This window comes from Triticum dicoccoides, chromosome 6A (genome assembly GCF_002162155.2).
Source record: "Triticum dicoccoides isolate Atlit2015 ecotype Zavitan chromosome 6A, WEW_v2.0, whole genome shotgun sequence".
Taxonomy (NCBI): Eukaryota; Viridiplantae; Streptophyta; class Magnoliopsida; order Poales; family Poaceae; genus Triticum; species Triticum dicoccoides.
Genome location: NC_041390.1, coordinates 606670960 through 606682948, shown reverse-complemented (window position 1 = coordinate 606682948; position 11989 = coordinate 606670960). Strand labels below are relative to the sequence as shown.

The 11989-nt window shown below is 47.3% G+C and overlaps 1 protein-coding gene across 2 annotated transcripts in view; it reads right to left on the bottom strand.

The window, feature by feature from the left end:
- The window catches only part of LOC119318376, a 12442-nt gene extending 4104 nt beyond the window's left edge, over positions 1 to 8338 (bottom strand). Inside the window, exons 1-5 of one of the 2 annotated variants that reach the window (XM_037592926.1) lie at positions 8109 to 8338; positions 7088 to 8003; positions 6515 to 6667; positions 6256 to 6426; positions 5184 to 5483 (exon numbers count right to left, since the gene is read on the bottom strand). In XM_037592926.1, coding sequence (XP_037448823.1) covers positions 5418 to 5483; positions 6256 to 6426; positions 6515 to 6667; positions 7088 to 7447 — 750 coding nt within the window. In that variant the 5' untranslated portion in view covers positions 7448 to 8003; positions 8109 to 8338 and the 3' untranslated portion in view covers positions 5184 to 5417. Of the gene's footprint in view, positions 1 to 5183; positions 5484 to 6255; positions 6427 to 6514; positions 6668 to 7087; positions 8004 to 8108 lie in introns of those variants that run through there. The other variant, XM_037592928.1, reaches the window with a different exon arrangement.
- Between the last annotated feature and the right edge of the window lie 3651 nt (positions 8339 to 11989).

Below are 11989 nucleotides of genomic sequence, written 5' to 3'. Positions count from 1 at the left end.
CTATTTGAGTTAACTTACATGTAGCAAACACATTATTTTTCACAAGGTAAAGTCAAAACATGCAAATTCTAGTGTTTTGTTTGTTTTTTTTTCCTTCTCGACTCCTTTTTACGTGCTTTTTTCTGTCGACGGTGTTGTTGCGAGTGACGGATAATTTTGCCTTACATAATAACGGTGTTTGAGCCAGAGAATCAATCTAGGATTTATCTATCCCTCCCCTATCCCTTGGCAACTAGGGCAAACTTCCCCTCTCCAAACTTCATCAGCGAGCCCGTGGATTCGCCTCCCCTCTGCCTGCCGCTCCCGTGGGCAATGGCTGGTGGCGTGAGGGGTATCTCGATGCCTCCGCTCTAGTTAGTAGCTTAGGTTATGGTTTTTTAGTCCTTGCAGGTGCGGTGCTCGGGCAGATGGCGACGCTTCTTCTTCGAGTTTGTCTTTCGAGCTCCGATCCTCCTTGAGTTCGTCCATCTAGACATAGTCGACGGAGCACCGACGTAGAATCCTGCAGTCTCCTTGGGAAGGTGAGGTTAGGGTTTCTCGTCATGTTGCGAGATTTGTCAGGTATTTCAGATTTATTCAAGGGTTCAGTGACAATGGTTGCAGCTCTAGGGCGCCGGTCCTTAGGGGCACGTGCATAAAGACTTTCCCACTATCATCGACAAGGTCAAGCCAGTTTCAATAGGGAAGCGCGGCTTAGGTGCGGGGTGGATACTGGAAATGGCAGTTGCGTTGCGCTGATGGACACACAAGAGGTTAATATTTTCTTCTCTCTTTTTTGATAATTAATGTTTTTCTTTTCTCCTAAAAACAAAACAGGTTTATTTTTCAGGTTATTTGTAAGTCACCCAGAAAATATATTGCGCGTTAGAGCACCCTATAAAAAGTGTCAAAAACACTTTTATATTATGAAATGAAGGGATTACCGTTTACAAGAAGTTGAGACAAAACAAAAAATGCCTTCAACGGCTCCCGTAAACCCGAATATTTTATGGAATCCCTTACAATCACCTCCTCCGTCCTGCAAGTTTACGGGAAGAAAGTTTTTCCATATAATTTTGACGGATGGATAATCACATGAAACTTCACGACAAGGAGATTCTTGTGTCACGCCGGCTCGCTACCGGTCGCCGCCATGCGGGGTTGCCACTGTGCACCACCAGATTGGGCATTGTCGTCACACCACGCCACCACCGCCACACGACCACGACGTCGTCGCCACGCCACCACACCGCCCCCGGGTGCTGCCATGTTGAGCTACCACCACCACGCCATCGCCGGGCACCGCCACGCCGGGTCACTGACTTATAGGTCCTGGGCCATTTCTAGGCTAGTTTAATGGAAACAACACAGAGAAAGATGTTTACGGAAACTGAGAAAAGTTGTCATTGAAAAATTTCCCTCAAATTTCACGATCATCCCATAAAAATGATTTAAAAAAAAGTATTTTAGGGGAGCTATTGGAGTTGCTCTTAGTGGATCCCCTCTCCCGTCTCCTGACGGCCGGCCCAACCGATGTTCCACACCACCTACGACTGGCATCATCAGCGCACCACCTCGCCTTTCCAGGTTGCCCCTCTTCAACCCTTGTACTCTCGTTCATCGGCAACACTGTAGACAACCGTGTTGTATCCATCTCCGATGTGTTCCAGGTACGCCATTGCACCCCCTCTTTACCTCAGTGTTGCACGGAAATAATTGGCACTTCAACTATTTGAGTTAACTTACATGTAGCGACCACATTATTTTTCACAAGGTAAAGTCAACATGCAAATTCTAGTGTTTTATTTGTTCTTTTCCTTCTCGGCTCCTTTTTACGTGCTTTTTTCTGTCGACGGTGTTGTTGTGAGTGACGGATAATTTTGCCTCACATAATAAAGGTGTTTGAGCCAGAGATTCAATCTAGGATTTATCTATCCCTCCCCTATCCCTTGGCAGCTAGGGCAAACTTCCCCCTCCAAGCTTCATCAGCGAGCCCGTGGATTCGCCTCCCCTCTGGTTGTCGCTCCCGTGGGCAGTGGCTGGTGACAGGAGGGGAATCTCGATGCCTCCACTCTAGTTAGTAGTTTAGATAGGATTTTTAGTCCTTGCAGGTGCGGCGCTCGGGCGGATGGTGGCGCTTCTTCTTCGAGTTTGTCTTCCGAGCTCCGATCCTCCTTGAGTTCATCCATCTGGACATAGTCGACGGAGCACCGACGTAGATTCATGTCTTCTCCTTGGGACGGTTAGGTTAGGGTTTGTCATCATGTTGCGAGATTTGGTGTCAGGTGCTTCAGATCTATTCAAGGGTTCAACGACAATGGTTGCAGCTCTAGGGCGCCGGTCCTTAGGGGCACGTGCATAAAGACTTTCCCACTATCATCAACAAGGTCAAGCCAGTTCCGATAGGGGAGCGCGGCGCCGGTGCGGGGTGGATACTGGAAATGGCAGCTGCGTTGCGCTGATGGACACACAAGAGGTTAATATTTTCTTCTCTCTTTTTTGATAATTAATGTTTTTCTTTTCTCCTAAAAACAAAACAGGTTTATTTTTCAGGTTATTTGTAAGTTACCCAGAAAATAAATTGCGCGTTAGAGCGCCCTATAAAAAGTGTCAAAAACACTCTTATATTATGAAACGAAGGGATTACCGTTTACAAGAAGTTGAGACAAAAAAAATGCCTTCAACAGCTCCCGTAAACCCGAATATTTTACGGAATCCTTTATAATCACCTCCTCCGCCCTGCAAGTTTACGGGAGAAAGTTTTTCCATATAATTTTGACGGATGGATAATCACTTGAAACTTCATGACAAGGAGATTCTTGTGTCACGCCGGCTCGCTGCCGGTCGCCGCCATGCGGGGTTGCCACTGTGCACCACCAGATTGGGCATTGTCGTCACACCGCGCCACCGCCGCCACACGACCACGACGTCGTCGCCACGCCACCACACCGCCCCCGGGCGCTGCCATGTTCAGCTACCACCACCACGCCATTGCCGGGCACCGCCACGCCGGGTCACTGACTTATAGGTCCTGGGCCATTTCTAGGCTAGTTTAATGGAAATAACACAGAGAAAGATGTTAACGGAAACTGAGAAAAGTTGTCATTGAAAAATTTCCCTCAAATTTCACGATCATCCCATAAAAGTGATTTAAAAAAAAGTATTTTAGGGGAGCTATTGGAGTTGCTCTTAGTGGATCCCCTCTCCCGTCTCCCGACGGCCGGCCCAACCGATGTTCCACACCACCTACGACTGGCATCATCAGCTCACCACCTCGCCTTTCCAGGTTGCCCCTCTTCAACCCCTGTACTCTCGTTCATCGGCAACACTGTAGACAACCGTGTTGTATCCATCTCCGATGTGTTCCAGGTACGCCATTGCACCCCCTCTTTACCTCAGTGTTGCACGGAAATAATTGGCACTTCAACTATTTGAGTTAACTTACATGTAGCGACCACATTATTTTTCACAAGGTAAAGTCAACATGCAAATTCTAGTGTTTTATTTGTTCTTTTCCTTCTCGGCTCCTTTTTACGTGCTTTTTTCTGTCGACGGTGTTGTTGTGAGTGACGGATAATTTTGCCTCACATAATAAAGGTGTTTGAGCCAGAGATTCAATCTAGGATTTATCTATCCCTCCCCTATCCCTTGGCAGCTAGGGCAAACTTCCCCCTCCAAGCTTCATCAGCGAGCCCGTGGATTCGCCTCCCCTCTGGTTGTCGCTCCCGTGGGCAGTGGCTGGTGACAGGAGGGGAATCTCGATGCCTCCACTCTAGTTAGTAGTTTAGATAGGATTTTTAGTCCTTGCAGGTGCGGCGCTCGGGCGGATGGTGGCGCTTCTTCTTCGAGTTTGTCTTCTGAGCTTCGATCCTCCTTGAGTTCATCCATCTGGACATAGTCGACAGAGCACCGACGTAGATTCCTGTCGTCTCGTTGGGACGGTGAGGTTAGGATTTGTCATCATGTTGCGAAATTTGGTGTCAGGTGCTTCAGATCTATTCAAGGGTTCAACGACAATGGTTGCAGCTTTAGGGCGCCGGTCCTTAGGGGCACGTGCATAAAGACTTTCTGGCTATCTTCGACAAGGTCAAGCCAGTTCCAATAGGGGAGCAACGACAACAACGCGTAGGCGGCTCATTCTGACGGCGGTAGTGGCCGTCGGTGGTCTCGAAATCTCGGTGTAATTTTTATTATGTTTAAAGTGATTTGTACTTCCTATGGACTTTAACAATAGATCTGGAGCATTTTTGCAAAAATAAGTTATTTGAGCCCAACACACTACCTGTATTGCTTTTGTTTTTCTTTTGCCGGGAAACTTGCATGTCTGTTGTAAGTGTAACATCTAAACTCTTATCATTTTCTTTATGATCGATAAGTACAGATCGCCCTAGTCCTTATAACGAGATAAGAAATGTTTGCTGAACCAAGTCGAAAATGAAGTAGCATCATGAGTTGCAATTTTCAAGCCATGCATGACCAGAACGCAACTGCCATAAAGACTACTACTAGGCAGTCACGATCTAGGTATAATCATGCTCCTCATCTTGTGATTCAGTGTCAATATACGAAGAAGAGTTTTGTACCAAAACTGGCACACAATTTAGACAAAAATGTTTTGCCTGGCGCCCTGGCCTTTGTTTCTGTCACGGCGCTTATTTTCTCCACCAACCTCCCGGATGGTGCGCTGAAACAGGCAAACTCAAGATTCAAAACGCAAACACAGCAACATGGTAAAGAGAAGCTGCAACAAGGCGTCGCCGCCTGGTTTTAAACCAGGTTCAGGACCAACAACTCGTCGAAAAGAAAGCCCAGCAACTAAAATGCTTCTGCTAAAACTAAATAAAGCGAGACTTAACATACTTCAAACCATTTTTCTGAGTTTCACCAAACAACGAACAAGGCAGGTTTCCAGCATAGTACCAAAAGATAGAAAGCAGGAAAAAAATGTGGCAGTAACAGCTAACAGGACCATCCTTATTCAGTATCAATATATCAAGAAGAATTTTGAATCAAGCTGAACAGACCATTTAGACAAAAAAATATTTTGTCTGGCCTTTGTTTCTGTCACCGCAGTTATTTTCTCCAGCAAACTTCCTGGATGGTGCGATCAGACAGACAAACTCGAAGATTTGAAACACGGACACTGCAACAGGGTAAGAGAAGATGCAACAAAAGGTGTTGCCCCCTGGTTTTAAACCAAGTTCAGGTCCAACCACTCATCCAAAAGAATGCGGAATGCCCAGCAGCTAAAATCCATTTTCATGAGTTTCACCAAACAACAAACACGCAGGTTTCCAGTACAGTGCCAAAGGATAGAAAGCTGGAAACTAAATATGGTGGTAACAACTAACAGGACTGTCGTTACAGACATATTCAGAGAGACACACAATGCTTCAGACCACCATCACAAGCGAGCATGTATCACATCTCAAGCGGTGTCAGGGGGACGCCTGGTTCTGCGGTAGACCGAGGCAAGGGACCCATAGGCTTCTGGAAACCGAAACCTATACAAAACATGACGATGCAGTAAGTTTGGTTTTGAATTCCAAGATCTCAACTGACATAGACGGATAATAGCTTGCCAAGCAGTTTGATGTAGAAGAACTATCATGCAACTTTAGCAACTGTTTTTTCTCTCAATGTGGCATCGACCAAATTTTATTTTTTTACACAAAAGTTTAGCATTGTGACAGCAACATATTACATATATGATCACTCAGATACATCAGCACTCAAGAGGGTTTCAGACTTCAGACACTAGTGAGACAGGCATGCAATTTGGCCATCAAACACTAGTCATGAAACTGACAACAGGCTAGTAACAACAGTGAAACAAATGAGGCAGTACACTATCACCCCTCAGATGAAGATTTTTAGAAAATTTAATGTGCCAACTAGAACAAGAGCAAAGATAAAACTCAATTTCAAGACGAAAATGACTACTATTTCCATCAGTAATTAAACAGTAAAAGAACACAGGATCAAACCCAAATGATTTTTGCATGGATGGAACAGATTTACAGAAACAACAGATTTATAGGCACAACGGCAATGGTAACTATTGTATTATCACCAGTAATAACAAAGCAATTAATTTCGGTGAAACCTAACAGTCGTTCTGAACTACGCCAGCACACAATCCAATAATGGACACTGAATATAAATAGATTTCAAAAGGGTCTCATATACTCTTGAGTGTTATTTAATTCCAACAGAGATGATAAAACAAGTAGGAATATCATAGGAAAAAATGAAGAAATGACAAAGGTTACTTACGGTATGAGTGATGCTAATTTGATCACGAAGTATGCCACATGTACTCAAGAACTTCAGAATTTTGTGAACTCCCTCATCGACCTTTCTACATTCAATGTTGACAACCTTAAGGTGCAAGCATACAAATGATTGCTCTATCTTTTCTTCTGCTCCTGTTGCTCTAACGAATTTCTGTGATACAATTTAGTTAGATCAACGGAATATACATAATAGTTCCTTTAACAGTACAACAATGTCTTCATATATATATAGGTTATACCTCAGTGCTACCAAGCTGAAGAGTGAGCACCTCAAGAACTGGAGAGTGTTGGAGAATGCACAGTAGGTCAATAGTCGTAAACCACTCATTGAGTGATAGAGTCTTTAGTTTGTCAAATATAGGGCAGCATTCTAAATCCCATCTATAGATAAACTGCACAAATAGCAAGCAAACAAAATGGAACTTTAAGACTCTAGAAGAAATAATTTCCGGTAGTAGGAACATTGGGTAGATACTTTAATTTCAAACTACCAAATAGCAAAGGAACAAAAAAGAACAGTGAGACTCAAGAAGGCGAAACAATTTAAGTAAGTAGGAAGTTTGGGTAGATACTTTGATTTCAGGCATAAAGAAAGACAGAACTACAGCTCAAGCCCTGGAAATACATTTTATCCAATCAAGCTACAATGTTATTAAAATTATTAATTTAAAACCAATTGGTGGAGATAAAAGTAGCAACCTGTGGTAATGAGAACATGTATATGCAGGTCTAACAGTGGACAGAGATGTTACAAAGAATCCATGGGTGGCACATAACAACAAGAGTAAAAAAGGAAGTAAGTGTAAATGTACCAGTTCAAAATAAGCATCGCCTACCAACTCCAAATTCACAGCATTGGACAAACCATGGAGAAGCACACCTTCATCAACTGGATAAGCATGACAGCTACAGTCCTCATACTCACAGTTCTGTCGGTTACTATGACAAGAATCATAGCAACTATTGTGAAGCCAAACATAAGCTGTTTCTAGAGATGGCATGTATTCAAGGGAAGGGGTCAAGCCATCAAAATTATCAAGTTGCAGTGAGATAAGACCCGGAGCAAATATCCGAATGTGAAACTTCGTAGGGAAGGAACAAAAGTCGGTAATGCAGAGACGCTTTAGCGATTTGGAAGATATCCTGCGTGCATCAATGTAGCAATCTTGCATCTCTAGTTCCTCCAATACCGAGCAGCGCGAGAAATTCAGAGTGGAGCGTTTTAGGTCAACCCGATTAAGGTGTAGGATCTTCTAGTGCTGGGAGATGAGAGGCACATCGAGTACTAGTGGGTCATACTCAATGTCATTATCATCATCTTCTTCAATAGCAACACTGAGCTGGAGCTCCTTAACTTGGCACTTTAGAGCATACTGGATCAACAGCATGGTGTTTGTGTATGTGCGCTCATCATCATCATCATCATCAAGACAGCCAACGATCTTGCACTTGTCGAGAGGCGAGTCCCCGCGGAGGTGGATGAAGAGCTTCACCAGCTGTTTGAAACGTTCGGAGCTCGGGAAACTCGACTGGTCAAAGATGAGGGGCAGGCTGGTGGTGCGCCTGCAATGGTCACGCCACCCGGTGTCGAGCACGCAAGTTTGCAGAGCATCAGCCGCAGGCAGAAAGGACAGCACGTGCCGGAGGAGGTCGTCAGTGAGGTCGTCGAATTGACACCTGCCGCTCGCCGCAGTCTTGTTGAGCATTCCGTCGAACAGGTGGCGCGCCCTGCGGGAGCGGAAGAATAAATGAATCAGCAGAAACACGAGAAAAGTGGGGAGTGTAGCATCACCGAATCAGGGAATCCCTTGATCCAAGAGCAGGCAGCATCACCTGAGCTCGGCTCGTGAACCCAATCCAAGAGCAGGCAGCACCGACCGACTTCTCCGGCCCAAGTCAGCACCGAGGTCTCCAAGCTCGTGGAGGAGCTCCCGCCCCTGGCGTCCACTTCCCTCGGCGTCTTCGGGTGCGTGCTCGGGGGCTTCTTCCGGAGCCGCCGGAGCTCCCCACGCCGGTGAGCGAGAGGGCGGAGGAGCGAGCGCGGCGCGAGGTGGATAGTGGAAATGAATTTATTTTTTTGAGGAACCAGTGATTCTTGAGATGGGCTGTGTGATATCAGTGAAGGTCTTGGCCCAGCTCATGGATTAAGAAATCGCTGACATCTGCAGCACTCTTGCCAGCTTGGCCCAGCTTCTGGTCTTTTTTTCTCTCAACAAAAAAGAAAAGAGAGATCACTCGCTCTCGAGCTGGCTGCTCTCTTCTCTTGCCAGGAGAGAGGGAGGTCGTCAAGGGCGTGTTTGGTTGCCCGTATTAGGTCCAACCTGGCTTGGGCGGGAAGAATTCAGCCCGTTTGATTTCCTGCATTCATTATGCGGCCATCGCACGAAACTTAACGCATGTCTAGGCCAGGCCCAGGGGAAACTCATGAATCGGCAATAGCTCGCGAGCCTGGCTCGCGCGAGGCAGGGGAGGGCGACGCGCTTCTCCCCTCGTGCGAGCAGGGGAGATGGTGCGAGCTCGCCCGCGTCGCCGAAAAATCGGCGGGAGGATTGCGGCTCACCTGGAGCCTCTCCACCCCTATTTAGCCCCTCCCTCACCGCCCCAACTCCCGCCACCATTCTTCCTCCGTTCGCGCTTTTCCGCCGATGCGCATCGGCACCGACGAGCAGGTAAGCGGCGCATCTTCATCGGCCGGCGGTCCACGGCGTCGGAGCTCCTTCACCGGCTGGCGTTCATCTTCCACCACCATCCCCCCTCGTCCTCAAGCTGCAGCCATGGCCTCTGTGAGTTCAACCCCCCTTTCTCTCTGTTCCTTCTAGCTAGATCTGAGTTGCAGCTAGGGTTTGATCTAGATGCATGGTTGATAGTGGTCTGATCTGTGAGCTGATATGGTTGGTTGCTATGATGCGGTTGCAATTTGTGGTAGGGCTAGATGCTCAAGCATGTGGTAGGCTAGATTAGTAATAGAGTTTGAAGTTGAACCTTGTGCTTGTGTTGAATCATGCTTAGATCTGTGATTTGTAGCTATTGGTGGTCCATTTGTAGCATGCTATTTGTTGTAGATGTATGTTCCTGCTCAAAGATTGTCTAGTATGCTTAGTATGATAGTGATGAAGCATGTGCTTGCTATGATAGTGATGAACCATGTACATGTATGCTCCTGCTTTCATGGATTGTTCGGTATGTTGTGTGCTATGCTCACTGTCAATGTGTGCTACGATTGTAGGACATGACTATGCGGACATAAGATCTTAGTCAGGCCCTTGTCGTGTCCGACAGCCAGTTTGCTCCATCGTTTGTCGAGGACTCGCGGCCTATGTCCGAGATGGCACCTGATTCAGAGGTGTTCGAGTCTGATTCCCTCTATGTGCCAGTAGTGCTCGTTGAGCCAACTCCTACTGTTGCTGCTGCTGCCGCTGCAATCAAGCTAGCAGCAGCAAAGGCAAAGAAGGATGGTAGGTCGAACAACATGAAGTGGCAGCCGTTCATGTCCACGTTCGTGTTGAACAAGATGTGTGAGCTCATCTCTAGTGGAGTTAGGACTGACAAGGGCTTCAAGGAGGTGCACTTGAACACCATTGCGAAGCAGGTGTTCAAGTTCTGTGGGCAAGAGATGTCTGCCACCCAGGTGTACAACCACCTGAGGAAGTGAAGAAGTCGATGGATCCAAGTGTCCAAGCTGAGAGACCTTAGCGGCGCCTCATGGGATGAGAACACTTGCTCCATAGTTCTGGAGGCAGAGCACTACGCCGGCCATGTCGCGGTTAGCTCACAGCCCTCTTCCTTTTCATACTGTCCACCATTTCCTACTCCTAATTGCAACTAATAACACTTGTATTTCATTCTTAGGACCACCCAAGGGACGTTGAGTTCCTCAACACACTCATCCAGAACTACAACCAGATGCAACACATCTTCTCCTTCGGGCTGGCAACTGGGAAGCATGCCATGGGCTCGGGTGAGCCTCTTGGTTCTCCCATGCCAGACTTCCCTGGGACACCGGACGTCGAGGTCATTGATGGCCCTGACAAGCCCACTGCGAAGCCCTTCGACAAGCCATTTGACCCCGTCCATGATAGGAAGAGGAAGAGAGGAGGCCTGATGGAGGAGGAGATCAATGTCTTTTGCAGCATGACTGAGGCGGTGCAGGAGGTGGCAATAGCCATGAGGGAGTGCAAGCCCCTCGACGTCCACCATGACCTGTATGGCGCTGTCATGACCCAGGGTGGATTTAGCGACGAGGCTCTCATGGCAGCTCTCAGCCACCTGCTTGACAACAAGGCCCAGGGTGTTGAGTTCGTTGCCATGGCCCACGCTCACAGGGTGCTGTGGCTCAGGAGCTGGCTGGGCAAGCACTACTACTAGAGTAGTGCTGCCTGTGAGCGTGCATGATCCCCGACGACGATGGTGGTGGTGACGACGATGACGATGACGATGAAGACGTACATTTTGTGTAGCTAGGGCTCAAAAACTATTTGATGGTCTGTATATTTTGGTGAGGTGGTATATACTAACCCCTCACGCTGATGGTGAACTTGCGGTGGTAGGACGACACCCTCTTTTGGATGTGGTGGTAGGTTAACACCAAGGTAGTGCTAGGTTGAACTTGCTATGCCGTATGATCATGCATGCTTTACTTCTCTTCTGCTCCATTGTTGTTTGTGTGCTACTTTGCTTGCTACTTGTGCTCCATTGATTTGCTGCTTCAACTCTTGCTCTTGTGCATTGCTAGGGCAAGTGGTATGCCGTGTTCATCGGTGAGGTTCCAGGGGTTTATAGTTTATGGGAAGAAGCCAATGCACAAGTGGCATCGTATAGCAACAGCAACTATAGAGGGCTCAAGACTAGGCAGGCAGCAGAACAAGCTTACTCCGCCTGGTTGCGAAAGCACGGAGGCAACAGTGTCAACCGTGCCAAGGATGGAGTTGTCAAAGTAGAAGCTGCTAAGGTGGACCGTCAGTTCGGCCTGAAGCTGAAGAACTTCATCGTCTTTGCCCAGTTCGTCACCATTGTTGTGTTGTGGCGTTGGTGTGCTAGGTGTGATCATTGTGGGCAAGCTCACCAACTAGGATACAAGGTAAGCACAACATGTACGCCGTATGCAACCAAACGCCGTGTTCATGTGCCGCTAGGGCCAATGCAGCCAACCAAACAAAGTGCACTTGCATATTACCTAATACAGGGACTAGGGATCACTACAAAAAAAAAGACACATTCGTGACATTTTGGGCCGAACGAAAAAAAATTCTGTCATACATATGACACTTCTATGACGATAATTGTGACAAAACCCGGTATCATCATAGATGTGGTGGGCTCCTACTTCTATGACAAAAAATCATGACAGAAAATGGGCTTTTCGTCCTGGGCGGGCCGGAGACGCAGCTGCATGACATTCTTTGGGTCGTCCATGACGGAAAAATCCGTGGTAGAAGCGAGGGGGAGGAAAATTTCGGGGAGTTCCCGGTTACGGTGGGAGGTCGGGGGCCGAGCAATGCGCGTTTCTCTCGTACACGTACGCGCGTCTGTGCGAGGCGTTGGCTCTAACTGAACCCGAGCGAGGCGTTGGGCTCTAACTAAACCCGAGCGATTGCACTGCAGGCTACGCGTTACTGAACCCGAGCGATTGATCGATGGCTGTTAACTGAACCCGATCGAGCGATTCCTTGGCTACTGCTGCTAACTGAAGCTGATCGATGCTGCCTCTGGATGAA